General features: G+C 49.8%; 13 protein-coding genes across 13 annotated transcripts; 7 read left to right on the top strand and 6 right to left on the bottom strand.

The window, feature by feature from the left end:
- Positions 1–176: 176 nt before the first annotated feature.
- C8Q69DRAFT_485754 (putative MFS transporter) lies at positions 177–2070 on the bottom strand (the record flags this gene model as incomplete). The annotated part of the gene is made up of 4 exons (XM_028631850.1): positions 177–480; positions 545–1597; positions 1662–1824; positions 1887–2070. 4 exons carry the CDS (start codon positions 2068–2070, stop codon positions 177–179), a joined length of 1704 nt encoding a protein of 567 aa, XP_028486436.1.
- Positions 2071–2448: 378 nt separating this feature from the next.
- On the bottom strand, positions 2449–3252 carry C8Q69DRAFT_505676 (hypothetical protein; the record flags this gene model as incomplete). Its single annotated transcript, XM_028632730.1, has 2 exons — positions 2449–3134; positions 3195–3252. The coding sequence occupies 2 exons, from the start codon at positions 3250–3252 to the stop codon at positions 2449–2451; spliced, it is 744 nt and encodes a 247-aa protein (XP_028486437.1).
- A 1586-nt stretch (positions 3253–4838) lies between these two features.
- C8Q69DRAFT_205186 (hypothetical protein) lies at positions 4839–6875 on the top strand. Its single transcript, XM_028626125.1, has 3 exons — positions 4839–5261; positions 5329–5766; positions 5825–6875. The coding sequence occupies exons 1-3, from the start codon at positions 5009–5011 to the stop codon at positions 6514–6516; spliced, it is 1383 nt and encodes a 460-aa protein (XP_028486438.1). The 5' UTR covers positions 4839–5008; the 3' UTR covers positions 6517–6875.
- Positions 6876–7081: 206 nt separating this feature from the next.
- C8Q69DRAFT_461234 (DnaJ domain-containing protein) lies at positions 7082–8804 on the bottom strand. The gene is made up of 3 exons (XM_028630230.1): positions 8564–8804; positions 8313–8453; positions 7082–8260 (listed from the first exon to the last, which is right to left on the bottom strand). The coding sequence occupies exons 1-3, from the start codon at positions 8714–8716 to the stop codon at positions 7211–7213; spliced, it is 1344 nt and encodes a 447-aa protein (XP_028486439.1). The 5' UTR covers positions 8717–8804; the 3' UTR covers positions 7082–7210.
- A 131-nt stretch (positions 8805–8935) lies between these two features.
- C8Q69DRAFT_461235 (mitochondrial zinc maintenance protein 1, mitochondrial) lies at positions 8936–9947 on the top strand. The gene is made up of 3 exons (XM_028630231.1): positions 8936–9303; positions 9379–9555; positions 9634–9947. Exons 1-3 carry the CDS (start codon positions 9240–9242, stop codon positions 9729–9731), a joined length of 339 nt encoding a protein of 112 aa, XP_028486440.1. The 5' UTR covers positions 8936–9239; the 3' UTR covers positions 9732–9947.
- On the bottom strand, positions 9948–11523 carry C8Q69DRAFT_461237 (putative pre-RNA splicing factor Slt11; the record flags this gene model as incomplete). Its single annotated transcript, XM_028630232.1, has 2 exons — positions 11236–11523; positions 9948–11177 (listed from the first exon to the last, which is right to left on the bottom strand). Coding segments are annotated over exons 1-2 (1148 nt in total), but the record flags the coding sequence as incomplete, so codon positions are not given.
- A 490-nt stretch (positions 11524–12013) lies between these two features.
- C8Q69DRAFT_205199 (putative sterol 24-c-methyltransferase) lies at positions 12014–14029 on the top strand. The gene is made up of 3 exons (XM_028626126.1): positions 12014–12598; positions 12670–12704; positions 12773–14029. Exons 1-3 carry the CDS (start codon positions 12395–12397, stop codon positions 13665–13667), a joined length of 1134 nt encoding a protein of 377 aa, XP_028486442.1. The 5' UTR covers positions 12014–12394; the 3' UTR covers positions 13668–14029.
- Positions 14030–14123: 94 nt separating this feature from the next.
- On the top strand, positions 14124–15536 carry C8Q69DRAFT_461242 (putative 40S ribosomal protein S22). The gene is made up of 4 exons (XM_028630233.1): positions 14124–14694; positions 14752–14781; positions 15044–15113; positions 15165–15536. The coding sequence occupies exons 1-4, from the start codon at positions 14592–14594 to the stop codon at positions 15352–15354; spliced, it is 393 nt and encodes a 130-aa protein (XP_028486443.1). The 5' UTR covers positions 14124–14591; the 3' UTR covers positions 15355–15536.
- Positions 15537–15633: 97 nt separating this feature from the next.
- C8Q69DRAFT_205249 (phosphoglycerate mutase family protein) lies at positions 15634–17388 on the top strand. The gene is made up of 4 exons (XM_028626127.1): positions 15634–15758; positions 15828–16126; positions 16245–16811; positions 16915–17388. Exons 1-4 carry the CDS (start codon positions 15723–15725, stop codon positions 17021–17023), a joined length of 1011 nt encoding a protein of 336 aa, XP_028486444.1. The 5' UTR covers positions 15634–15722; the 3' UTR covers positions 17024–17388.
- On the bottom strand, positions 17328–19950 carry C8Q69DRAFT_205266 (hypothetical protein). The gene is made up of 2 exons (XM_028626128.1): positions 19554–19950; positions 17328–19489 (listed from the first exon to the last, which is right to left on the bottom strand). The coding sequence occupies exons 1-2, from the start codon at positions 19830–19832 to the stop codon at positions 17753–17755; spliced, it is 2016 nt and encodes a 671-aa protein (XP_028486445.1). The 5' UTR covers positions 19833–19950; the 3' UTR covers positions 17328–17752.
- A 415-nt stretch (positions 19951–20365) lies between these two features.
- C8Q69DRAFT_461246 (phosphatidylserine decarboxylase) lies at positions 20366–22439 on the top strand. The gene has a single exon (XM_028630234.1). It carries the CDS (start codon positions 20490–20492, stop codon positions 22110–22112), a length of 1623 nt encoding a protein of 540 aa, XP_028486446.1. The 5' UTR covers positions 20366–20489; the 3' UTR covers positions 22113–22439.
- A 1121-nt stretch (positions 22440–23560) lies between these two features.
- On the top strand, positions 23561–25089 carry C8Q69DRAFT_205347 (anaphase promoting complex subunit 10). Its single transcript, XM_028626129.1, has 2 exons — positions 23561–24067; positions 24183–25089. Exons 1-2 carry the CDS (start codon positions 23662–23664, stop codon positions 24992–24994), a joined length of 1218 nt encoding a protein of 405 aa, XP_028486447.1. The 5' UTR covers positions 23561–23661; the 3' UTR covers positions 24995–25089.
- A 314-nt stretch (positions 25090–25403) lies between these two features.
- Positions 25404–27447, bottom strand: C8Q69DRAFT_415356 (beta-isopropylmalate dehydrogenase A). Its single transcript, XM_028628345.1, has 6 exons — positions 27159–27447; positions 27058–27078; positions 26871–26939; positions 26712–26807; positions 25994–26621; positions 25404–25932 (listed from the first exon to the last, which is right to left on the bottom strand). Exons 1-6 carry the CDS (start codon positions 27207–27209, stop codon positions 25700–25702), a joined length of 1098 nt encoding a protein of 365 aa, XP_028486448.1. The 5' UTR covers positions 27210–27447; the 3' UTR covers positions 25404–25699.
- Between the last annotated feature and the right edge of the window lie 361 nt (positions 27448–27808).

Raw genomic sequence — 27808 nt, forward strand, 5'->3', positions numbered from 1 at the left:
TTTACAGAGTCGCTTTACATATTTTAATCATGAATGAATCATTTAGCTTTCTGAAAGCAATGGCCAGTCAGAAAAGAAATGGGGTCTAAAGCAGACTATGTAGAATTGACTGAGTGGATATCACTATGTGCTGCGGAGAGGGTTTTGTTCGTATCGAGTTTCTCATCGTTAATGCTTCATGCCTCTTGAGGCTCGCACTCTTCCGGAATCAATCTCTCCCGTTCTTCTTCCGCTTCTTCCTCCAGCTGCCTACGTCTTATACGGTAGCCTTCAACGTGCACAAATGTTACTAGGATCACTCCAATGACAAAGCCGCCGACAACCAGACCGATGTTGATGGGAATCGGATCGCCGTGGAAAGTTTTGTAGGTCAGGGCGTTCAATCCATATTGCGAAAAGTTGACTATCCCCGAAAGACAGATAATTGTTCCGTAGATACGACCAAAGGTAGCGAAGCCGAACACCTTGGCAGCGTAGTCGCTATGAATAAAAGTTAGCCTGACGAACAGGTGCCAGCGAAAACTAGAACAAGGGTGGTACTTACGACATGGCCGAGTAATAAAGTGGCCTCAACAGGACAAATATTATAACTGTGGCATATCCAGCCCCGATGGACGGGACGCAATTTAATGCTCCAACAAGTGTGGTGAGAACAACAATGACTGCCAGCATCGTCGGGACACTGAAGCTATCCAAAAGAATGCCAATGAAGGGAGTAGATGCGACACCACCCACAGGGAGAGCGACGTCGAAGAAATGGTTGATCCGCACAGCCTGACGCTCAGAGCGGAGCATATATTCGTACTGCTGCCTAACGGTTGCAATGAAATAATTCATTCTGAGCATCTGTAGCACTGTCATCAAGTTGATCAGGATGAACCATGGAGATAGCATCTGTTTGCGGGCGGGCTGGCCGTGGAGGACTCCCCAGACGCCACTAACTGCCTGCTTCTCCTCTTCTCGTTCCACCCGCTGCTGTCGAACCTCCTCATCTCCCAGAAGCTGGTCGAGCTGGTCCTTTTTCTGCTGTCTACGCTCGGCGCGTCTGCTGCGGACACGCCACAACTCTGTCTCACTCTCGATCTCGTCGTCCGAATCATGTACATCACGGGTGGCATCTTGAGCTTGCTCGATCTTAACCTCGAGTTGCTGCACACTTTGATAGCCGTGGGCGGGCATGATAGTCTGTACAAGGAGTATCAATCCTGGAATGATAAGGTAGCCCCCGAAGAATTTCTTCAGGCCGATCGCACCACCCGTTGCTTGGTATGCCAGACGATAGAAAAGAAAGACCGCAGCTGAGGCATCAAAGGCTCCCGTCACCAATGCTACTATGGTCCCAGCATATCGTGGGAACGCATTAGCGATCTGAAACGAGGGCACAAACACAAACGTGCCTCCCAAGGATAGAAAGAGGTTGCCAATGATGTAATTGTCAACCTTGGGCAGCGGGAAGGCCATGAAGATGCTACCGATGGCTAACAAAATTGAGCCCACGATGTTACAGAGCCGGGGTCCATAGCGATCCAGGATAGTACCAACAGGCAGAGCAGATATGTTTGTTGTTGTCGAAGCTACAGCAAAGAAGAGATCGAGCCTGGTGGGTTCGCATAAGCATGTGTTCCGGGGAAACTATATTGGTGTGGAGGTTTAGTACTCACCTCATCTCTTGCCCGTAGCAGACCTCCACATCTTCTCGCAACTCATCTTCCGTACATAAGTCTCGATAGACACCTTCAGAAATCAGAACCGGCTTCAGAGCAGCGAAGCCAAAAACGATTCCTGCAGCGAACCAACAGGCCAAAATGGTAGCCGTAACCTGGGCTGCGAGAAAGCAAAGGTTAGTAAAAAGCACCGATCACGTTGATCTCCAGAGATATTATTACCAACTCTCTTTGCTACCGATACTTTGTAGGCAGGAATTCCCACTTGGTCGTCCTTTGGGTTTGTCTTCCGTGGAAAAGCATCATAGCTCAGTTGGCGCCGGATCGAGCCCGCTGGCTCTTGGCTCGACGGTACATGCTCGCGGTCGACTCCATCTATTGAGGAGACGTGCTGAACCAGCGACATCGGGCGACGGACATCGGATTGATTCCAATACAAACAAAACCTGTCCTTAATTTCTCGACAGGAAGAAAGAGACGAGTGCAAGGGAAACTTGCAAGATATCCAGGCCGGTCAGGTGAGTCTGGAACTTTCCGTGAGCCGAGAATGGAAATCGCACCTGGTTCTTCCCGCAAACAAACGTCACCGCCAGCAAGGCTAGTGGTTAGTAGTAACTACTGCTATCTACCTAGGTAGGTACCTAGATACTACAAGAATAATCATGCGCGCTTAGGGGATTGATCTTGTACTGGTAATTACCGGTTGTGTACAGCCAAGTCACACTGTCGCGGAGTTGTGGAATAATCATATAGCACATATCAGGACGAGACACGAGTTCCGCGATCATACCGTTTCCTCCGCGATGGCCACAATGGAGAACCCATATTCTCCGTTTGCTTTATCGAGAATAGTCCTCATGCCCATGCTTAATGCGCCTTCACTTAAGACGTCCTCGCTTTCTGTCAGGGTTCCGCGATCAACAGGGCCCTTCATACCGCCATTCAATTCCCACAGGTGGCTATCAGAGCCTTTGACAAATGCAATGAAATGGTGGAAGTCCTGGTTCAAATTCGTTGGAGCCTCGGTGTCGCCTTTCCTAGCTGCTTCGGCGTGAGCCAGTGCTAGCGACGGGGAATTATACAAAAGAGCCGCCCGGTCATCCGGCTGGAGTGTAATAGCCTGGCAAAGCAGGCCATCTAAAAGAGACCCAGGCATGATGTACTTCCTGTTAGGTCCATTGCATATGGAGTGTAGCAGTGCTATGAGACCACAAGCGTGTCCGATTGTCTGCCGGAACCAGATCACGGCCTCTTCTTCGCCGCACCCCGTGTATGCAGGCATTGAGGAATTTTCCGCTTCTCGAGAACGAGTATATACGGTACCTGGACAGACAAACAGGAGTGCATTGACAGGTCGCGGTATCTGCGCGAGCAAGTCATTATCATCAAGGGAGTAGATGTCGTGAAAGGTCAATGATGGCGAAACACCTAGGAGTGATGCGAGATGGGACATCACTTCAGGGTTGTTTTCTAGTAGGCATATCATACGTTAGTAGAGCTTATTAGCGTACTAGAAAAGGAGCTGCGTACCGAGAGGAATGAACGTCTTGACCCCATCTTTGTTGACAGTTGCATGCTCAGAAGCCATACTCGCAAAATACTATCTGCCTTGTCTCGTGAGTGATATGAAGGTCCTCGGACATCGTTCACTATACTTGCACGGAGTGGTAGTTATATCCCGTGTTATCGAGTACCTATAGAATAGGTAGGCAGGCGTCGGCCGCGTGTTGCAAGATCAAGCTTATCTCAGCCACGTGAAACTGCGAAAGGCCTGCAGTATCATCGGTCTCATTCAAGGCATATACATATAGGCTGAGATGAAAATATTACCAGGTGCGCTACGGCTAGGAGGGGCCGTAGCAAATAATCATTGAGCGTAGTGACCAAGCTGGCTGCTCTGACTAAGCTGGCTGCTGGCGCTGGCGCGCTGGCGCGCTGGCAGATAGTTAGTTAGGTTGATTGCTTAATCAGGTAATTTGTCAGGTTCTTTTAGTGTAGTAACTTTGGATGATAAATATTGTAAAGAACTACCTAATAGATAAAGCTAGCTAGTAATTGCTAGATAGTATGAGAAGCCGAAGTCTATATAGGATAGGTAGGTAGGCAGAAGGGGGATAGGTAGGAGGGATTTAGCTGATATAATCGATATTTCAGACGGACTAATAAGAAGCCAGTATTTAGATAGAAGAAAATGCTTTAAAAATGAGCTTTAATAGGCAAAAGAAAGCAGGAGATAAGGACTGCGAAGGGTGTAAACTAATTAATATAGACGCGAACCTATATAGGAGTTGTTTTAATTTCCCGAATTAGAAGGCGGTAATACTGAGCAGTTTAAAACATCTGACAAATCAATAATCACGTGCGGTTTACTCGAGATAGACCAATTAAATCAGGGGTCACGTGCGGTTTACTCAAAATAGACCAATCAGAGAGGTTAAAAAAAGTGGGGGAAAAGTGGAGCACTTTTGCAGCCAGTATATTGAAACATTTCGCTAGCGCTCAATGATAAGATGTAATCCAACTTTGTGAAAGCAAGCGTTCTCTGCTTGGTCACTTGGTCTGAAGAACATGATCGAGTAGAATTATTGGGTGCTTTCCGAAATCTTAACATGTCCAATAAGTAATTCTGCATCTAAGGAACCCAACAAAGGCACCGCCAGTCATCTAACAAGTACTAAGTCTAACTTAACCATGGAAGAATACCCGTTTGTTCCAAAATATGTAACGGATATAGCCGTTCCATCTCACTTAATGATCGACTCTAGAACTCGGCCATCAAAAGTCATATATTGCATAGCATTTCAGAGAGTTAGGTCCAAGAATTGAGTACTAAGCCATCTTGTTTCCATGGCTCGTGGTAGGCCCCAGAAAGGCAGACCATTCAAGAGAGGAGTGCAACCAAGGATCGATGGACTTCCCAGAGACCGGCATTCCGTCTCTCTCACGAAGTCGGTTTGGATAGAACCTGTTGTGTTGCGCCATCGGAGGAATTTCTCGTGGTGATTGCTAAGTTTAGTGGCCTGTCATATCTCGATCGCCTGGTTGATCTCCGCAACATGATGAAAGCCCCGACGTCATCGCCCTCTATACCCAGCACAACTGACGTACAGGCCATTACAGACAACGCTTTTAATACTAACGCCATGGAGTTATTGTCTACTTTTTCTCTTTTCCTGAGAATGAACCATATTGATATCTATTTCCGGCCACCGTTTGGTGAACAAGATTTCCCGTATCGGTCCCGCGTGTCAATGCTGGGAAAATAAACTTCATCGATCCGGTATAGATCTACTTCGACTTCATAGTTCACCCCCAACGAAGAAATTGCTCGAATTCGACGAAAAATGGCTAGCATTAGCATCAATGCCCCGGGTACCGGGTTCATCTCGAATAGCTTCAACCTAGACAACGCAGGCCCAGCGCGGATTTGCATCACTGCGGAAACGGAAGATTTCGATACGCAGACGCTGCGCGATTGGCAGCATGAAGGGTTTGATGTTGTCTATGTGGCTTATGGGAATGGAGGGAAGGAGTACATAAGCAGGCTGAACGGGGTAAAGGAAGGTCTAGGTGTTGGAGAGCAATACGCTGTTATTGGTATGCTTGCTTCAATCTTCATTATCAGTTACTATGGATAAAAGTTTATTGACGTTAAAATGTATAGCATACGGTGATGCTGCATCTGCTTGTCTGGACCACTATCGAAAGCCTACCTCCTGCAGCAAACTGGCAGCCTTAATTGCTTATTACCCGACGAATATCCCCGACACTCGTACGCGTTTCCCACACGGACTGCGGGTCCTTGTCCATCTAGCTGGCGACAGCGTAGATGTGACAACGACTCCTCAGGCTCTTGGGCTCCAGGGTAAGCGTCGGAGGAGCACGAGGCGCATCTACCCTGGCGTTGGCACAGGCGAGCGTCTCAACATCGCGTACCCAACGTACACATACGAATATTCCCAGCCAGGATTCGCGGAGCACGACCTGGAGGAATACGATCGAGTCTCTGCGGAGGTCGCATTCACTCGAACACTTGATGTTCTTCGGAAGGCTTTCAGAAAGTACCCTGATTTGGAGAAAATATGGGATGACAACCAGGAGTGTAAGTCACTAATACATCGGCTGCAATCTGTGTACCCCATTGCTAATAGAGTTTCCAGATGTCTACTTCTCATCTAAAGCGAACGAAGCTATGGAGACGTTCGTAACTCACAAGAAGCCCTCCGTCACGTTCGCTCCCACTTTGACGGGTGGCAATGGTGCCCAGCACCTGCGACACTTCTACGAGAACCACTTTCTGCAAAACAAGCCACCGTCTATGCGACTGAGGCTAATTTCTCGCACGATCGGAGCTGACAGGATTGTTGATGAGCTCTATACCACGTTTGAACACACTCAAGAGATGCCCTGGATGCTCCCTGGAGTGCCACCAACCAACAAGCGAGTCGAGATCATTATGGTCAGCATCGTTGGCTTTAAGGCTGGTAAACTCTACTCTGAGCACATTTACTGGGATCAGGCCAGTGTGCTCGTCCAGATTGGTCTATTAGACCCCAAGCTCCTGCCTGAAGGAGTCCAGGGCGTCAAGCGACTCCCCGTCGTGGGCAACGAAGCCGCTAGACGTATCCTCCTCGACAACCCCAGCTCTGGCAAAAACTACCACAACAAACTCATCACTGGCGAGCCGGAGAAGGACAGCGAAAAGCCCAAGCTGGACAAGAAGCCCACTAAGGATAAAGGCAAAGGCAAAGCCGTTGAGAACGGCACAAACAGTGAGAACGGAACTTCCAAAACTGCAAACGGAGATGATGGCATCGAAGCCACGCACGAGGCAGACGGCAACGAAGCGTAAAAAGCTCTTCCAAGAAGAAATCAACCAGAACATTCAGGACCATGAACATTACCCGGATCTATCAAATTTACGATGTAACAATACTCCTTCTACAACGACTGTGTTTGTTGAATATTCCCTTTTCACTTACCCTCCTTCTTCTTCTCCTTGCTCAGTTGAGCCAGGTTCGCCTCCGACCCATATGACTATTAATCGTTCTTATTTGTTTTGCACTGGAACTACTATCTGTAATATATTTGATCCGTTTCTTTCTGGATAGCCATTGGTGTTTTTGCTTTTCTTATCTTTCTGTGGTTTTGTATATTATACAATTCGATACTGTTTTCCTGGCCGGTTATCTCCATGTTGAGCGGTGCCGATGAAACGTTAAGTATGTACTCATGGCTATTTAGTGGGATCTATATTTTAAGGTATGGTCTCAACGTTTGTAGTAAGCAGTATTGGGGTGGGCTTCAAGGCCACGTCAAAAGACTATAGTAGTCATTACAAAATAATACCCATGCGGCAGTCGAGCAACAAAATAAGCACTGCTAGAAGAGAGAATGGAGGTAATAGTTTAGACTTCACTACGTATGCAGAATGGATTGGCTCAGTATTCTTTCTTAACCAAATGTCTCATAAAACACATATCAGGCAAAACATATCTATGTAGTCATGCTTTTAAATCATAACGAGGCGCCATAGACAGGCAGGTCTAAACAAGGATCTTGACTTCTCCATCCTTCAACTTGCCTTCGGCAACCAGTCTCTTAGCCTCATCGGCATAGGCAGCCTTGACAGCGGCGGCGTCCTTGCCAGCGCTGGTCAAGCGGGCAGCCAAAGCAGCGAGCTGCTCGTTGTCAATCTTGCTCTGGATGAGCTCGACATCGGTCAGGACACCATCGATCTGAGCAGCAGATGGTTCACCGGACTCGGCGAAGTAGTTGACATCCTTGACACTACCCTTGAGCACACGCTTGTTCTTCTTGGCAGCGTTCTTAGCAGCCTCCTTGGCCTTCTTGTTGGCCTCACGCTCGACCTTGGCAGCCTCCTCGGCCTCCTTCTTCTTGCGCTCCTCCTCAAGACGGGCGCGCTCCTTCTCCTCGGCGAGACGCTTAGCTTCAGCCTCCTTCTCGAGACGACGCTTGTCCTTTCCGGCACGCTCCTGCTGGCGGAACTTCTTGATACGCTCATCCATGGCCAGGCAGTCGTCGACGAGATGACGCAGGCGAGCAGAGTCCTCAGTCTTCTTCTTGCGGCGAGCATTGGCGTTCTTCTTTTCAATGTGACGCTTCTGGTCACGGCTCTCGTTGTCATCGGGGACATCCTCGTCCTGGTACTCGAAGGAGCGCCAGCTGTCGAAGTTGTACCAGAAGTTGTAGAACTCTTCGACTTCTTCTTTGGTGCTATTCTCGTCTCCTAGCAGAGGGACGGGCTGCTTCTTAGAGAAACGAGCCTCAGATTCGAAAACGGGTCCCCACAGCTTGTAGAAGTTGCCCTTTGCCACCTCCTTCTTGGTAGGAGGGTCAACATCAGCAGCCTCATCGACGGAGTCGAACTGCCTGCGCTTGATGGGGTCGAGCAAAATCTCAGTTGCCTTCTGGATGCACTTGAAGAAACTGTCGTTCTCATCGGTGGCACCGGCGGCGGTCTTCTTGTCGGGGTGGTGACGGAGGACCTTCTTGCGGTGGGCACGCTTGATCTGCTCGGGAGTCGCACGCCAGCGGTACTTGCTGAGACCGAGGACAGCGTAGTGATCTTGACCCTAGAAGTTGTCAGATATCATAGCTGTGCATACACTCGCAGTTTCAACGTACCTTCCAGTCCTTAGCATCTCTGGAGAGCATGAGGGGATCTTCGGGCTCCGAAATCTCATCATCCTCAGCGTCCTCGACCTTCTTAACGTTCTCCTGAGCGGTGATGCGCTCATCTTCGGAGAAGGTACGGTTGTGGCGCTTCTGGAGGGTTGTTAGCAGATGTTCCTATACAACGATTTTGCGACAATTTTCTGGGGCGTTTTCTGCATATGTATATAGACAACAGTATGAGACTATAGAGAGGAACGTACCCGTCTAGCATGAGCGAGGAAGTGCGGTCCCACGGGCTCAACGTTACGCTGGACAGCGCTGGAGAGGGTGCCGACGGCCTTGAAGTCCTTGTCGGCGCTCCAGCCCGCAGGCAGAGCGGGGAGAGGGAGATTGACCGTCTGAATAGTGGCCATTTTGAATTGCAGAGACCAGAAATGATCCGGTTCTCAGTCGATGTATTCAGAGGAAACGATTGATATTGAGGCAAAAGAGAGGGCGGAGCATCCTGTGCGGTCCGCTGCCTCGACCGCCCGCGGCGCAAAATTTATTTTTCTGCCGATATATTCCGCCCGCGTCTCCGTCCAATCAATGCCGGCAAGTTTCGGGATGTAATCGGAGTCTGGAGCTTTCGATCGATAAAACTGGCAGTCTTGACAGAACATCAAGAGGCCAAAAGAAGAAGCATTGTCTTTCTCTCCTTCATAATATACGCCTTAAAAGGGCCGCTACCACCTCTCACTTGTTTAGACCGCATTCCGGCGACTATCCTACAGCTCAACGCGAAGACTTCATAAGCAACCTTCGACATAACTGAACTGTCTACATTGTACTCCGCGCTCGAACGCCACCATCAAAAGGGGCCCCTGTCGCTGATTCTTCCATTAACATATCAAGAAAGGGAGCTATCCAACTCCGGTTCAGTTCCTGTTAGCAATCATGACTGTATCCCCTCTCAGCGCCTACCGGCAACTCCTCCGTGCCACCCGCATTGCATTCCAAGGTTCGTCTCCATTCATTCTGACTTGCGACCCCTCGTTGATCTATAGAAATACTGACTTGTTCTACCACGACTCAGATGACTATCACATGCTCTACGCTGCCCGCGCAGAGGCTCGACGACGTTTTGATGAACACCGCCGCACAGGTGTTGACACACCCATGCACATCCAACACGCAATAGAAACTGCGAACATTCTCAGACATAACATCGTCCAGGGAGTGAGGGACGCCGAAAAGGAAGATGCTCAGTGGCGTAGGTTCCCTCTTATTTTTCTATACTTATCCCGTTCAGCTAGAGAAAGACGATAACTGACTAGTTGCGCTTGTCCAGAACTCCGCATCCACGATGACATTGAGCGCGGCGACAATGATTCCGTCAAGTCTCCTAGCGGAAAGAATGTGAAGGTTGAGAAGTGCTGCTCGTCGTAGTAATGGTTCAAGAGGATGTGTTTGTTTATATGCTGTACGATATATAGAGAAGTGACGAGTTATTCTCGGAAAGACGGGATGAATCAAATCAGAAAGCATCAAGGACATTGCGACCAGCGCGCCGAGGATGTACCAGGCAGGGCTTCTTGGTGATCGAATCACATGTGTTATATGGCTACAGAGCCTACGCGTTTCAAGGGGATCAAGATCGTTTGAATGTGACTATTAGATCGGTATTTGCGGCTGTATCATAATAAATATACCCCAATCTTTTCTTCTCGACTTCCCCATGTCAAGGATATTGGTTCAGAGTGTGTCATTAAAGTAACAAAAAAGGAACGCCAAAGCCATCAAGTACATTTTGTCCCCAGCATCGGTCAAACATGTCTCTTGAGAGAAAAGAAAAACAAGGAAATATGGTCATAATAATGTTTATTCACCGGCCATACTGGCGTATTGCACCTCACTGCTTCCCGGAGGCGGAGCAACTGCGTAGGAAGGCTGTTCGGGCTCTTGCACAGCTGCTTGAGTAGCGGAAGCGATGGCTTTGGCAGCAGCAGCACCGGCAATCTTCGTAGCTGCAGCCGTCTGGCGCCCTTCTCTGGCATACTTCATCCGCTCTTCTCGGTCCATATTGTCAAGTGGTCGAGGCTTGCCCCAGCGCACTCGCAGAGGACAACCTTGAATGACAGCTTTTCCTTTACAGTGCTGAGCAGCAGCTTCTGCGCTGGCGCGGTCCGCATAGTTCACAAATGCGCAGTGTGAACGGTGCGAGCAGATCAAAGACCTAATCTGGCCAAACTGAGTGAAGAACTCTCGAATAAGGTGCTCAGGGAGATCATCTTCAACTCCCGTCACAAAGAGAGAAGTAATCTTGGGATCCGCAGGTGGCATGTAGTCCTCGGGGCCAGGAGGCAGCTGAGCTGTACCGGGGAATGGTCGTCCGCCGCGAGCAGCCCGTCCACCCCGACCGGGAAGACTACCGCCTCTTCTGCTTTCGCTTGTCCTTATAGGCCCAGGGCCGTTTCCATACGCAGGGGCATTTCCATATCCAATTCGCTTCTGACCCGACTCGGACGGTTCACCTTCATCAGTCCCCTCCAGTCGCCGTTGCTTCTTATAGTAGGGCTCGCTGTTCGCCAGTCGCTTGAGCAGCTCTCGAGCTTTCTCATCTGTCTTTTCATATGCCTCAACAGCTCCGCGGCCCTCCTCGATCTCCTTTTCGTGCTCCTGCGCGTAGTATTCGCGGTTAATACTGCTCTGTGGTCCCGGTGCAACCATTTTCAGCGCTGCATCGCGCACAACAATGGGCAGCCCGAAGGACAAATCCAGCATGCAGCATTGGCAGCAGTTTTTTAAGCGGGCACATGTCAAGCAGATGTTGGTACGTTTCGTGCGCGCAGTGCGATCGGCTTTCCAGCGAAAGATTGTAAACGGCCGCGTGCACTACAATATGTTAGCTCCAGCTCCGTAGGGCACAAATGTGAGGGATAAAGCAACTTACAATCTTGCATTCCGCGCCATAGTCTTCCTTGAGCATCTGCACATAAGGATTGTCTGGAAGGCAGCTCTCGCAGACGGAAGGGAAGTCAGTACTTTCCCAACCTGACCGATTGAGATCCTGCTTAATCTGTGGAGGCATGTTATTTGATTGTCCGAGTTATGATGCGACTATATCGAAGATGTGTCTCCACTTCGTGGAGGAGATCCAGCGTCGTTGGATAGTCGTCGCCACTGATTCTGACGCTCATGAAGTAGCGCAAGTCGATTATCGATATCGCTCTTTCTGTGGCGGTGCTGCTGACATAATACAGGTGGCTAGTGTATAACTACGAGATCACCCATTCGCTAAGTTACTTACCGTACAAGTAAATTCGAAGAGCAAATGAGACGAGTATTATGAGTGATTATTCCTTATCTTCATTTGCATGCAGGTGATTATCTGCTTCGCAAATATTCACATGATCTATTTTCCCACTGATTCGCGCCTACCCATAACCTTGCTGCTGAATTATTCGCAAAATGATGGCCGTCAACCAAAACTCCATGGTTGCCAGGTCGTGATCTGACAGTAGTCACAGTACCGACACGGAGACCGAGTACCCCGGGTCCGTCCAAGTCAATATGCGTTTGTCTCACAGCAGTACCATTGGGTTGCGGCCTATTGTCAGCGGTAAGACTAGTGAGCCGCGGATCTACCTGGCACACAATAATAATGTTGGCTTATCATAAGATGGGAGACAGGAGATAGATAGAGTACTTGGCTATAACAACAATACAGTCTTCCCCGGCCGGACTCCGAGGACTCCTGGCTCAGCTTGCGCCCCCACAACTCCATGCAGCTTCGCGGACCGGATTCTCTTTGTTCCTGCAGCGGGCGCGTCGCTCTGGCTTGATTGGCTGCGCTAAGACCGCTCGACGCTCTCCTTTCTCACGCTGCGGTCTCCCCCAGCGCTCGCTCATATTAAGCCTGCCGCCTACTCTGTTATTTCCAACGGTTCGTGGCCTTTTCTTTTCATTCAGCGCACTTCAATTGACCCAGATACTCCTTGCAGAGAGGTCTGGTAGTTGCTTGATTGCCTTTTGTTCAAGAGACACTAGTCTGTTATAATTTATTTCTTTTCACATCGCGAGCCCCTTAATCTCTCGCCATCTCCTTCACAATGGCCCCAGCAAAGTTGGAAGAGGAGAACCACCAGCGCGATGCTGAGTTCAACCGCGCGATGCATGGCAAGTCTGCTGAGAGCCGTGGAGGTCTCGCAGCCATGCGCAGCAAGGATTCTAAAGCGCAGAAGGCTGCTGTTGATGAGTACTTTAAGCACTGGGACAACAAGTCCGCGGAGGAAGAGACTGAAGAGATCAGAGAGGTAAGTCGAAAGAGAAGTGTTGAACCTTCGTGGTTAGCCATAACAATGCTGATGCTTTGCTGCGGGAATAGGCGCGACGAGCTGAATACGCCACGTTGACGAGACAGTACGTATATCCTGTTGCTTGCCGTTTGGCCTTTGAGAAGGATACCTTGGATACTAATATGATCATAGCTATTACAATCTTGCTACGGATTTCTACGAGTATGGATGGGGAAGCTCATTCCATTTCTGTCGATTCAACCGTGGCGAGCCATTCCTCCAGGCTATCGCTCGTCACGAGCACTATCTGGCTCTTCAGATGGGTCTGAAGGAAAACATGAAGGTGCTGGATGTTGGCTGTGGTGTTGGCGGTCCTGCTCGTGAGATGGTCAAGTTCTCCGGTGTCAATGTTGTCGGTCTGAACAACAACGACTACCAGATTCAGCGAGCTACGAACTACGCTGCCCGCGAAGGCCTCTCCGACAAGTTGAGCTTCAAGAAGGGCGACTTCATGCAGATGTCCTTCCCCGACAACACCTTCGATGCTGTCTATGCGATCGAGGCTACCGTGCATGCGCCCAGCCTGGAGGGCGTCTACAGCCAGATCTTCCGTGTCCTGAAGCCTGGTGGTGTGTTTGGTGTCTACGAATGGCTTATGACTGACGAGTACGATAACAACAACCCCGAACACCGCAAGATTCGACTAGGGATCGAGCAGGGTGACGGTATCTCAAATATGGTCACGGTCTCTGAAGGTCTCGCCGCTTTCAAGGCTGCAGGATTCGAGCTTATCCACGCTGAGGACCTCGCAGAACGCCCTGATGAAATCCCGTGGTACTACCCCCTTGCCGGCTCGTGGAAGCATTTGACCTCGCCGTGGGATGTCCTTACCATCGCCCGTATGACCTGGTGGGGACGTGGTATTGCCCATCGCTTCGTTGGTGCTATGGAAAAGATTGGGCTCTTCCCCAAGGGGTCTCAGAAGACGGCTGACAGTCTGGCCTTGGCGGGTGACTGCCTGGTCGCTGGTGGTGAAAAGAAGCTGTTCACTCCTATGTACTTGATGGTCGGACGAAAACCGGAGTGAACGTTGACGAGGTTCTGAATTGCCTTCCTTCTATTCTTTTCCGGCACGGGTCTTACTTCTAGCGGACATCAGAATCGGTGTCTGCGATTCTGTTTCATGCATTGCCTTCTTCCCCGGATACTCAAAATTACTGTAATATTTCTTTTAGTTGTTCTCTTTTCGATTGCACCTTTCCCTGCAACTGGACGGGCGAACAGGTCGACCTGTGCATTATGTTACTATAGCGCTTCAAGATTCACTGTGTCCTGAACTCATGTATGTATATGGTAGTAAAGCCAGTGGCAGAATGAACCAAGATAATCATGTCTTAATCTGAACTGTTCCTTCTATTTCAAATATCCTTGCCATGTTATTAAAGTCCGTTTTATTTCGTTGAAAGGATGGCTGTCCAATTATTCTTTCCAGCATCTTACTCTTAAGGATCTGGGGACATCCAAATCTGTTTTTATCACGTGATGTCGATAAGGGTTGCGCAGGCGAAACCCTAACCGGGCGCACCAGGCTCGAGCTCAACACCAAAGCCTAACGCATCCCGGTCCTTCTTTTCTTCACCACGACAAGCAGCTGTTTCCCGCCTCTCACCACAGCATCCCTCGAGGTATGTATTCGTCACATCCTCCCTTCTACCTGCAGCCCCTCAGCTAGCCTGAGAGGAGCAATCATCGCGACCGTTTGAATCGATCGTGTTACGATGTTCCTCGACGAAGGCACGCTACCGATCGCCGGTCGAGATGATACGCTTCTCTCCTCGCGGCACGGGCTAAAGAACCCTTCCATGAAGGGCACTCTTTTCGGCTCGAAGGCTACTGATGGCTGACTCCTTTCGTCCTTGCCCATCATTTCCAATGGTGGGTATCGGGCAGTGAATTTTTAGATACCTCATTTCCCGATTCGATTTGAGAATCTCATTCCAACACCGCCAAAATGGTCCGCACTTCCGTCCTCAACGATGCGCTCAACGCCATCAACAACGCCGAGAAGGCTGGCCGTCGCCAGGTCATGATCCGTCCTTCTTCCAAGGTCATTGGTAAGCTCCCCTGACCGCCACGATGAGAAGAGAGATTTGATACTAACAATTTTCTAGTCAAGTTCCTCCGCGTCATGCAGAAGCACGGTATGCTAGCACCACTTTGAACAAACACTGTTCCGGCATAGAAGAGGATCCAAGAAGCTGTTTGATCTTCGCCAGATATTAGACCACATTCGGGATGATAACTAGGCGGCGATTTCGATCTTAACCCACACCACGACGTCCGCCCTTTAAGTTCCCGATATATTGATATCTTCTGGCGAAGATCTTACAAGCTTCCTGGATCTTAATCTATTCCGGGCAGATTTTAATTCGTCGCCACATTTCTAACTTTCATATCCTTCAGGCTACATTGGCGAGTTCGAGGAGGTTGACGACCACCGCTCCGGCAAGATCGTCATCCAGCTTAACGGCCGGTAAGTTTCTGCAAGGATTTTGCCATTGAGCTATTTCTGACGAATTCACAGCCTGAACAAGACCGGTGTCATCAACCCCCGTTACAACGTTCAGCTCCGTGACCTCGAGAAGTGGGTTGTCCAGCTGCTCCCCTCTCGTCAGTTCGGTTTCATCGTCCTGACTACCTCCGCCGGTATCATGGACCACGAGGAGGCTCGTCGCAAGCACGTTGCTGGCAAGATCCTCGGCTTCTTCTACTAGATATCCCCAAAAAAGTGCTTTTTTTTTCTGTACCGGGAATGCGTGTGGTCATGACATGAGAGCGGGTTACAAGGCTTGTATGACGGCGCGTGGCGAAATGTTTTGAGCATCTCCTGGAAAGCTTGAAGAGTCATTTACTCGTTCATACGACCTAGTCAAATGTCAAATGCATCTCGTGCAAATCGCTTCATTCCGAAAGTAGAATTTTCTGCCGAAGGCGGACCGAGTATTGTAAACCGACTCACCGCTCGTAGATTCTGCCGGCCGATGCATCCATCTGCTCGCAGTTGCTTTCGATATCTCTTTCATTAAGTAGTTCTTTGTACATTTTTTGCAGCGGATGACCGATTGGTCAATGAGGTATTAATATGCCCTTAGAAAGGATCTACTTGACCCGTCACGGTGTACGTGATGTTCCCTCCATAACGGCCCCAAATCCTGATAACTGATTCGCATTCCCCGCATTCATACAGCACCGCCTCAACTGGACCATAGACTTGAAGACAGGAACATACCATGCACAATTTCCGACTCCAACTGGAAATCCGGCAGATCCAACCTTGACTTCTCACGGTGTACAACAATCCCGCGAACTTGCTGCACATTTGGTGAGTCCGCAATTCGAGCCAAAGCCATGTCGGGTCTACTGCAGCCCTTTCTATAGGTGCTTGCAGACAATACAACCTGGTGTGCAGGCTTTGAAAGAGTATTATAAGAACCAAGGTGGTGAGAATGATGTGGACTTGGATGTCAGAATCGAGAATGGTTTAGGGTGAGTATACTCCTTTTTCTTCGATCTCATTACTACGCTCCGAAGTCACTAAAAGACCGCCGTCTGGATATGCATGAAAAGGCCCCGATCAATCATTCTAACAGCTAATAATATCCAGAGAATGGTTCGGAGCAAGTACATTCTTCGACCATCCATCCCCTGCCTCACCCTTGGCTCTTCGTTCTCATTTCCCGACTATCATGCATCCTAACCCAGACGAGCATTACACCGCAACCGTCATCCCCTCAGGAAAAGGGGAGACGATTACTCAATTGCATGATCGCGTCGCAACCACATTGGCAGCTATAATCTCTGATCTTGACAATGAGATCAATACCCTCGAAGCAAATCAACCGCCTGAGGCGCGGTCCAGCAAAGCTATCTTAATATGCTCTCATGCTGCACCACTTATTGCAATGGGACGGGCTTTGACTGGAAACATGCCAGAGGATCCCAATGAGGAGGATTTCAACGTATTCACTTCTTGCTTGAGTACTTTCGTAAGGAGGCAACAAAGTCCTTCCGATATCTCGCAGCAAAATGAACGTCTTGCGCCGGGGACTAAAATAACACGACCCGAAGTCAAAGTCCCTGACTGGAGAGGAGGACGAGGAGTTGGTGGCGGATGGGACTGTGTCTCGAATGGCGACTGCAGTTTTCTAAGCAATGGTGCAGAGAGAGGCTGGTCAGTATACCCCCCTTTCTATTTTCTCGTCTCTTTCCTGATGTTCATCTTGTCATATAAACCCCTCGCATGTATAAGCAGACTATTTTAACAATCTACGCAGGCACTTCAACGGCGATGAATCGTTTGACACCGGCCCAATGGCACCACCGACTGAACCACCTACCTTAAGTAACCAATACGCGGCGCCGCCACCATCCACAAAGCTATGATAGGTTCATGGAGCTTCTACGGTCAGAACGCAAGTATTGATTGAGTCTAATACTCTTTTGGGTCTCTTGTATCTAGCATTACCATTTTCGATGATCTTCTGACTGTTCTGCTACGATTATTTATATCTATTCAATCCGACTTCAGAACGTAGAGGATTGCGAAACGATCACAGATACCTGAATGGCTTGTCAGATGGAATAAATCAGTGCTGTACCTTGGTGACACAGCGCTTTCACGTAGGAGACAGATTTCGTCGATTAGAACTACAGACACTGGTAGAACATCGATTATGATGCTTTCTGAGTTTAGGCGCTATTTCAGGAGCTGGTCAAGGAAGGACAATGGGTTTGAAGTTCTTTATTACGGTGTGTTGGCTGTTTGTGAGTAAAGCAGACCTGAAGTCAGGAAATACAGATATTGGTAAAAAGTAGAATCGAAACAAGGCTTCTGCGAAAGACAGCGTTGTTTATCTTTGGGGCGCATTAATGGCGAGAAACCTTTTACTATTGAGCATGTCCGCATTAATATGATAGGATTACTATCAGCTTTCATGTTCAGTAACGAGTCAGACATGCTATAATCAGGTCCTATACAGAGGAATTGTCTTCCTGCCCAGCAACGCCGCATCGTGATAAAGAGTCCTCGAAGTGAATATGTCGAAGGAAGAGAAAAAGAGACATCCCAACATGGGTTTTGTGAAAGTTTAAAGCAGTACAGACGCTAATGCCTCAGTGCACTTCGTCACCTTCATTGACGGGTATCCTTGTACGTTCATCGCTTGCATCGTTTGCCTCCAACTCAGGAGGATGCTGTTGGTTTTCTGGCTGGGGATCACCACCGGTCCCATCAGCCTCGGCATTCTCGAGACGCCTCTGCTCCTCTTCCCGCGCTCGTACCGCATTCAATGCAGCCTGAGCTTGGGCTGCATTGCTCGCCTCAACCTGTCTCTCTCCAACGCCTGGAACCAAGCTCGCGAAGAACAGAGCTAAATACCTCTCTACCCTCCTTAATCGCTGTTGCATCCCAACCGGCGGCACTCCAGGTGGGATTATTCCAGGTTCTGCCCCTGCGGCAGTAACATCATGCGCGCCTTCTGTCTGTATGCCTTGACTCTGCACTGGCGCATTGTCGCCATCCTGGCGTGGGGGTACAATGGGTTGGATCTGCGCATCACCTCCAACGTGAACTAGGCCTTCTAGATGTCTTTGAACTGGGGCGACCACGGCTTGCTGGAATTGTTGCGGAAGGCTCGTCTCCGAAAGAATAGAGATCAGAACAGCAAGGGTGACAAAGATGATGCGCGACCAGGTACCCGACTCGCTAAAGAGGTAGCAAAAGAAGTATAACCGGATGAACAGCCATGCACGCCTGGCATTTCGAGCGAGAGCGGCCTGTCGGTTTTGCTGTGCACGTTGTTGATTCAGTAGAGCATGTCGAACAGCGTTCTCCATCATGACTGCGCCCGGATTTCTCTGTGGCCTTCGACCTCGGGCCTGTCCCTGCACAGCCGATGGTCCTGACCTGGACGTTTGAGACACACGGCGCGCAGCTAGCCAAGACTCTATTGTGGCTGCTCCGGCAGGAGAAGCTACCAATGAATGATGACCTGCGGGTGATGAAAGCAGATAAAGCGGAGCCTGGCCCGTGTTCTGGGTTGTTGATATATTCACATCATTGCTCCTTGACTGCGAAACTCGAATACGATCGGCGCGCATGTATATGTTCAACACGCGGGCAAGCAATGCTTCAATATGGCCATCTCTGGGAGCGACAGGATTCCGGAACTGATCATCTAGCAGGCCATACAACTCGGTCCTGGTCCTAGCTATCAGGTCAACGGGCGGCGCCAGCCCTAAACCCAGCTGGCTTTCCATGTACGTAACTTGTTGCTGCAACCTCTGAAGCCTTGTTTGCATTGCTCCATTGGCTTGTGGTGATTGGACTTCGTTCGCTGCTGAAAGAGATGGATTGGCAGTTCCTTGTGGGGACCGGGTGTTTACCCCATAGGACTGTGTTGTGGTTGCTCCTGCGGCTGGGGCCGGTCGATGCAAGAGATTCGGATATTGTGGTGGCGGATGGAATGGTTGAGTAGTAAGCGGGTTGGCGAACTGGTAAGAGCGTCCTGTAGCAGTAGCTACATGGGGATTCTGCTGTCGTGGTTGCCACCTACTTTGCTCCTGCAATTCGATCTGTCGGCGCAGGGCCTCAATGTTCCGTCTTAGGGCCACTTCTATATCTGACTCCTGTTGTGGAGATGGAGGGGAAAAGGGTCCTCGGAATCGAATATCTTGGGCTTGTTGCGCCTGAGCTTGAGACGTATAAGCTGTGGGGGACTGCAAAGGATTGGCATGACTTGAGGCGCTATATGGTTCTGGTACCGTGGAACTAGGGCCGGTGGGAAGAGTCGCAGTCGCAGAACTAATATCGGTCGGGGGAAGGACAAGATGTATTGAATGAATTGCAGCCTTGACTCGAAATAATCAGTTCACAGTTCGATGCAATGCAGAGACCGCAGGAAAATGGACTCACCTCAGACGATTCTAGTATATCTTGCAAAACAGCATGATCATCGGAAAGAGGCTTGCCTCGATATATAAGCCTCTGCTTGTCAGCGCTAGGTCTATCCGGTATGCGCTCTGCGATGCGGGACTTGAGATCCGCGACGGTGATGGTCAGGGGAAGGCTCTCGAACGTGATGCGATTTGGCGGGTTCAGCGAAGGCGACAATACTTGCAGCGCAATCGTCCGTGCAGGCTGCAAGGGCTCCACGGAAGTAGAGCCCTCAAGAGGGGCTCCCTCAGACGCCATTATTTGATGGGTTATCACAGCAGATTAGGTTGCTGGAGATGGCGGTTAGCGATTCAACAACTCATAGTTATGCGGCCGAAGAGGCAAGTTAACCGCACTCCGGAGAATCGGCAGTTCAAAGCTAAATGAGATTGCACCGTAGGTAACTGGTGGTATTAAAAAGATCGACACCCCAGGATATACTTGAAGACCTGCAGTGCACTCCGGAGGACAGCGCAATAGATAGATAGGTAGTTATGTGGTGGTTAAGAGTGACGGTGGCCTCTCGGAGGCAATGGGCATCGAGAGCTGGCCAACCCCACCACTTGTATGACAAGCACTGCACCGCAGCAAACACTCTCCAGTACCGCCCTTCTAGATGTGTCAAGACGCCATCAGCGTCTGTCAGCAATCATTTTGCTTGTATCACCAAGAGAAGAGATGCAGCTTCCATTGATGTCGCGCTCTCTCACGCGGATCAACAATGTTCCGGGCCTCCGATCACGGGTTGATCTGCCGGGCGGTGAGCGGTGACTTCACTGCGCGTGCGGCCAAAAAGATCCAAGATTCTCAGATTCTCCAAACAACTTGTCCAGAGATTCACGGTAATCTGCCCTCTGTACAGCGGCTAATTGAGACAATACACTGAAGTAGGAGCGGATGGAGTAGAGTGGCATCATGGCCTTGCGCCTCTCCACCCATTCTGCCCTGTTCTACAGGCATGCTGTATCCCGTCGGGGTCTGGCGGCAACAGTGGTGCTGAGGAGCTCGCAGTACACGTTCAACCGCAGACAACTCTCTTCATCCAGGGCCCGAAATAACACCCAGCAGGAAAACCAGAAAGATGACCGCAAGGAGGGTGGCCAACCCGGTGGTAAAGAGTCGTTTAGCTCTAGATTGAGAACCGCTTGGGGGAACACCAAGATAGAATGGCGCCCCATTCCAATCGCACTGGGCGTGGTCTTTCTGGGCCTTTTCCAATTCTACAAGATGAAACGAGCCGAAAGCGACAGGCAAGCAATCCAAGATCTCGAGGACGAGGAAAATAGAGTGATACCTCATCGCAAAAGGATCCGCCCAAGCGGGCCATGGCAGGTTCAAATCATGTCAACTTTGCCGCTCAAAGCTTTGTCACGTCTCTGGGGCCAGTTTAATGAGCTAGAGATACCATATCCTCTACGCGTTCCGGGCTTCAAATTATACTCCTGGATCTTTGGAGTCAATCTCGACGAGGTAGCGGAGTCAGATCTACACGCCTACCCAAATCTCGCTGCCTTCTTCTATCGCACACTAAAGCCAGGTGTGCGACCTATTGACAATGATCCTCGCGCTATCGTATCACCTTCAGATGGCCGGGTGCTACAGTTCGGCTTGATCGAAAGAGGTGAGGTTGAGCAGGTCAAGGGCATGACGTATCGTTTGGAGGCTTTGTTGGGAGACACAACTCCCTCTGCAGTCGACTCGGACGCGAAACTCGATAACCAGGAGCCAGACCCTACAAATGTGGCAGCTGATGAAGAATTTGCGCGGATGAACGGTATATCCTACACGTTGCCCACTCTGCTGTCGGGCGACAAGAAAGCGGAAGGCAAAAAGGAGCCATCCCTCGATGCTTCGACGACATCGAAAGAGAGTACGGGAGTGGAGGTCAAAAAGCAGCTTGATCTGGGTGATGGTACTCCATGGTACTCTCCGAAGCCCGCATCAGATACCGCTCTTCACTACGTCGTGATTTATCTCGCCCCCGGTGATTACCATCGCTTCCACTCACCCGTTTCCTGGGTTGTGGAAAGGCGTCGTCACTTCGCAGGGGAACTCTATTCCGTCTCACCATACCTTCAACGCACGCTTCCAGGACTCTTTACTTTGAATGAGCGCGTCGTGCTCCTCGGTCGCTGGCGCTGGGGTTTCTTCAGCTATACCCCTGTCGGTGCCACAAATGTTGGCTCGATCAAGATTAACTTCGACTCTGAGCTGCGGACCAACAGTCTCACGACCGATACGGCTGCTGATCGTGCCGCTGCCGTCGCTGCAGAGCGTGGAGAGAGGTACTCTGGCTTCGCGGAAGCAACCTACAGGAACGCCAGCAAGATCCTGGGCGGCCATCCTTTGAAGCGGGGCGAGGAGATGGGCGGTTTCCAGCTGGGTAGCACCATCGTCCTCGTTTTTGAAGCACCGATCGGCGCGCGAAAGAGCTTCGATGCTGGCTGGACAGATGAACGGGAGGGAGGATGGACGTGGACCATCCAGCAGGGGCAGCGCGTGAAAGTCGGGGAGAAACTGGGATACGTTAATATCTAGACGAACTCTTCTCTTTCTATCTTTGACAAAATCTAGATTTGGCAAAAATATCGATCGACGGCTCGATAATGAAGGCTATGAAAGAAAAAAGGAACAAGAGGTCTTTTGCTTTTCATGTATCATCGTTATGCCTTTTTTACATAATTTTTTAGACAGCCTTCAATGTACCATAGCATACGAGCAAGGCGTCGAGGCTTATTTCCTATAGTTTCCAGGAAAGACATCGGCTGTGACATCGGCTGTCCGCTTTACAAGGACACTTGAGAATACGATACCCGTTAATAAGCTTGGAATTATGCTAAGACGTAAGTTCTTTATTTACCCTTCTAAACAGCAGCTGTGGCGGCGTCATTTCGTTTCAGTTCGCTGTGAGAACGATCCCCGCAGGATGTCCTTTTGAAACCATTGATGTCCTTAACGAGCATCCCATGCTCATCTACCAAGGGACATAATGTCGTTCTCTCATACAATCCGGGAGATTGAGGCTCAATATCGCCTTTTTCGTCCTTCTATTGCCCCGTCCTCATGCTTTTACTTTCCGGGAAGAAAACACTCGACCTTGTCGGACCCAATCAAGACAGCGAAGTTCTTGAAATACACATGTTTCTATCCCCAAGTCAATTTACATACGACGTATGGAGAAACCAGTTCCTTTTCTAGTCCTTCATAACTGTCTTCTCCATCTGTCCTATACATCACTGCGACCAACTACGTCGTCTTAAGACACGTCATTACCATACACAAATCGGGAATTGTATTTATTCATGCGCTTCTATTTCTCCTAGGCGTTGAGTTGTGGAAGCTGGCAGAAGCGAGATGCAGAAGTTCACCAAGGTAGACAGGTGAGATAGAGGCCTTTATAACACGCAATATATTTTCAATGATGGATAAAGAAGCCGAAGGAGTATATGCGTGGGTATCTAGTCCAATGGTATCGAGAGTTGCCAGGGGAGAGTAGATAAGCCTGTAGAGAACCCTGGAGTGATTGTTGGTACTTAGTCAGGTAGCAGAAATCACAAAGCATTTTAACTATAATATTTCGGTCATTTACATCCAAGTCTCAGACTTCGAGGTAACTATTGTACTGTACTTAGTTTGTCTGGCGGTCTGTCTGAGCAACCATACTAAATGTATGTATGTACAGTACATAGCTCCTAAACGCATGGATCTCTCATCCCTGTTTCAAAAGACCGATAGTGTTATTTAGGATCCAAAAGATCATGCAGCAGAGCTTTATATAAATATCAAGCAGACCTTACCATAGAGATATCATCAACTGATTGTAGGGCACATATACCTCACGTGACGGTCCAGACTCTCTCCAACGCGGTGAGAGCTCAGAGCTAGTTAAGTATGCCGGAGTAAACATAAGATTGTAAAGCTACTACAGCAACAGCTTTTCCTTGTCATTGGGCAATATATCCACGAAACTACCCATTCAACCAATCTTCTGCTATGCTCTGATCTCAATTATATCTGGAATTGGATTGCCCAAGTCAAACCAAAAAAAGGTTAAATCCAGGGAAGGAATAAGAATAACCGGACAATAATGCCCCGCAATCCCATTCTGCGACGACCGCCTGATGGAAGATCACAACCGGCTCGGACACGATCTGATTTTCAGACGCCGTCTCCCAGAAATGCGGCGGATGTGATGCATACGCAGCTGGGCCAGTCACCGATTCCGTACGAAGCTGCCGCAGCTATGGATCCGCGTCGCGTTGCAGCTATGGCGCGATTTCAGGCTGGTCAGGCGGAGGATACCGATCGGATAGAGGCGGAGGAAATGGAAGAGGAAGTTGATGAGGAGTTGGAAATGAATCCAGACGAACAGATGGGGCATGAAGTCGATCCAGATGGAGAGGGTGACATGGAAGGGGAGCGAGAGATCGGTGAGGAAGACGAGGATTTTGAAGGGCAAGAAGAGGATGAGGATGAGGAGATGCGGGATCGCAGTAAGTATTAATATGCAAACTCTCTGTCTGTGCAGGTCAATATCTCGTCGTGGGACTCGACGGTCTGGCCCTACATTACGAAGCTCCCGCTGACTGACTGACTGGCAACAAAAAGACCAGTCTCCCTCGCCATTACCACCCAATCTTCGCGAAATATCCTCTCTCGCTTCCTGGACCGTTTCAACACATAAGCCCGGCTGCGGCGTCGCAGCACTACGGCATCCGTCTCCCTCACAATTCTGGCAATCAGACGGCCCACAACCACACACGTTGACATTACACTTCTTCAAACTTGTTGCCGTCGTCAAGATCAGAGTGTACCTAGACTTTGAACTCGATGAAAGTTACACACCGACGAAGATGGTATTTCTAGCGGGCATGGGAGGCAATGACTTAGTGGAGTTCGCTGCGTGGGAGGGCGAGGGACCCTGCGGCTGGGTTGATATTCCATTGGACGGTGTCGGAGGATCAACCGGTGGCTGGGGTGATGTTGCAAAGAAACGCAGACGGCGGAAGAACTTGCGCAGATCCAGAGGCCAGGATGACATTCTGAGCGACGGATCAGACGCAGGAGCAGGCGACGGCGACGACGACACTACAGAGTCAGACGATTCTGATGACCCCTCGTCGGGAAATATCCTCAAAGCTATGGTCCTCCAAGTCCGAATCTGCGAGAACCACCAAAACGGCAAAGACACACATGTTCGTGGTTTTCAGGTTTTCGCGCGTGACGAAGATCGGAGACGTGTGGCTGCAAGTGCAGCTGCTGCGGGTGCTCATTCAAGGAGACATAGCATGCGCAAGTCGCTCCGTGGCAGAAAGGACGCTGCGGATCATGACAGGCCGGAGAGCAGCCGCGGACTCGTTGGAGGGAAGGGGTTGGCTCTGGAAGATCCAGATTGGATGGGAGAGGCGGTTATTCGATAAAGCAACATGATCAAGGACGTTTATCCATTCTGCAGGGTATGGGCGTTTCGAATTATTTTCACTTTCACATGGTTATGAGCATCCTTTTAGCATTTGCATTTCATCCTTCGGGGCTTGAGGGGGCGCATGGTGCGAATCTGCGAAAGAAAAAAAACAGGGATGGACGGTTAAACGGCCGACTTTTATGGGATGGTTTATTTGCATATTTTTGTTTTGATACTTCTCTTTTGTTTTATGACGATACCCAGGTACTCCTATACAATGTTTTATACAGATTTACGTTCCTTTTCTCCGTGTCAAATGGAGTATCTAAAATTGTGGATTTCGCATGTAGTAGTGCGTTGTGACCTTCATGTCATTTATATTGGAAAGTATACACTTTGTCTGGAGGGGCGTATCACGGTTTCATGCATATATATATATATATATATGCACCTCGCAGAAATTCCTCCCTAGCCATCAGTTGATCCTCCGACACAGTCCAACGGAATATCAACCCAGCCTGCAGGGTTGCGCTGTTCGAATGAGAACATTCTAAATCAGAACTAGAAGTAGCGCATATCTTTGCTCCTGCCATCGACACGGCCTATTTGACGCATTGTAATTACTAGTTATTGCAGATCCATTTTTATCATCACATGGTATCTCTTTAATCTTTTTTTAATCGGTTAGGAGTATGGAATAGCCTTTCCAGTCTCGTTTGTTTTACTTCAGGAGCTTCTCCAACTCGGCAACGACGGCATCACCGACTTCCTGAGTGGTGGCCTTGCCTCCAATGTCGCCGGTGCGGACACCGGACTCGAGGACGTTGCGCACAGCTGTTTCAACGAGCTTGGCCTCAGCCTGGCGGCCGAGAGAGTACTGGAGGAGCATAGCGGTGGACAGGATGGCTGCGACGGGGTTGACAATGCCCTTGCCGGCGATGTCTGGGGCAGAGCCTGTGATTTCGTGTTAGTATCTTGAAGGGCTTATAATATGGTAACGTTTGTGGGTACTTACCGTGGATAGGCTCGTAGATACCGTTGACCTTGCTCTTGCCGTCAGGGATACCGCTCAAACTAGCGGAGGGCAGCAGACCCAGGGAGCCAGGGATGACGCTGGCCTCATCACTGATGATGTCTCCAAACAGGTTGCTCGTGACAATGATACCGTTCAGCTTACGGGGGTCCTTGATCATGAGCATGGCCGCGGAGTCGATCAGATGGTGTCCGTACTTCAGCTGAGGGAACTCCTTCTCCATGATTTCGGTCACAGTCTTGCGCCACAGACGGCTCGTAGCCAGGACGTTAGCCTTGTCCAAACTCCAGACAGGGAGAGGCGGGTCGTTCTGCAGGGCCAGGTGAGCAGCGAGACGGACGATACGCTCGATCTCAGTGCGGGAGTACGGTTCAGTGTCCATAGCCTGACCGTCACCGTTGTCTTCTTTCCGGTCGCCGAAGTAGATACCACCGGTCAATTCACGGATGATGTTGAAGTCGACGCCGCGGCAGACGTCAGCCTTGAGGGGAGAGATGTCGACGAGAGAGGGAGCAGCGAAGTTGCATGGTCGCAGGTTGCCGAAAGTGCCCATCTCCTTGCGCAGCTTAAGGATACCCTGCTCGGGGCGAACAGCACCAGTTCCCCATTTCTAACGTCGTCAGCTTTTGGTTACTTTGTTACCAGATCCTGGGGCTAGTCCTCATAAGTAGATCTGAGCTAGAGAAGAGACAAGACATACCGGACCACCAACAGCACCCAGGAAGACAGCATCAGCGTTCTTCGCAGCGGTGAGAGCCTCATCCGTCAACGGAGAACCGGTCGCGTCAATTGAAGCCTATACGCGCAGATCATAAGAAATTGAGTCCTGTCCACATCCACATCGATAGGGGCTACTTACTCCACCGAGAAGGTGGTCTTGGAAGTTGAAGGTAATGTCCTCGCGGTGCTTCTCCACGGTACGGAGCACCTAATACACACGGCAGAAAGTTAGGAACTCGTTCTCGAACCACAGCTCGATTCCGTGAACTCATCGGAAGATATAGCCCATTAAAACCGTGTAAGAGATGATTCGACTGCAATCTCACCTTCAGAGCCTCCGCAGTGACCTATGAGTTATGCGTTAGCCATTAACATACAGCTGATTACTCACGGGTCAGATAAAAGCTTGGAGAGGACAGAGACATACCTCAGGACCACAGTGGTCACCTGCAAACACGACAATGTTATAGGACGGCATTATGGATGAATATAGGACCTGGTCTATCTTTTCTTATAAGAAGACTCAAGGAGAAAAGCAGACTGAATAAGGACGTGAAATAATAAGATGGTCTCTCTCTTGCTGACGGGAAAGTTGCTGGCGGGGTCGGCACGCTGAGACCCCGCGCGCCGACACCGGAGCTCCAGGTTGCTGACCATTGACTTTGATCTCGGCTGGCCGCGGAGTTCAGGGGGTTTCATAGAATAACTAGTTAATGCGGTGGAAAGAGCTTGGAGATCATAATAATATAACTAACTAGCTGATGGCCTCTTCTATTATTACCGTCATGTTCAAGAAACAACCGGGAATTCTATATTTTGACCACCACCAACCATGTACTACCTGCCGCCCTTATCCCGGCGTCCCAGCCCTGTCTACACAGAGACAAATATTACATACATTAGTGCAGAGAAAAAGACCAGATCGAAACTGCAACAAATCTGGTCCGCTGAAGAGAGGCAAAAAGCGCCGCTACTTGGACCATCGATGAAGGGGCCGTCACCTGAATCCACAGACGCTGTCCAAACGCCCACAACAAAGGAGTAAAAGAGAATGCAAGAACCAATGCGACCATGGTG

Source organism: Paecilomyces variotii (genome assembly GCF_004022145.1).
Source record: "Paecilomyces variotii strain CBS 101075 chromosome Unknown C8Q69scaffold_3, whole genome shotgun sequence".
NCBI classification, from domain to species: Eukaryota; Fungi; Ascomycota; class Eurotiomycetes; order Eurotiales; family Thermoascaceae; genus Paecilomyces; species Paecilomyces variotii.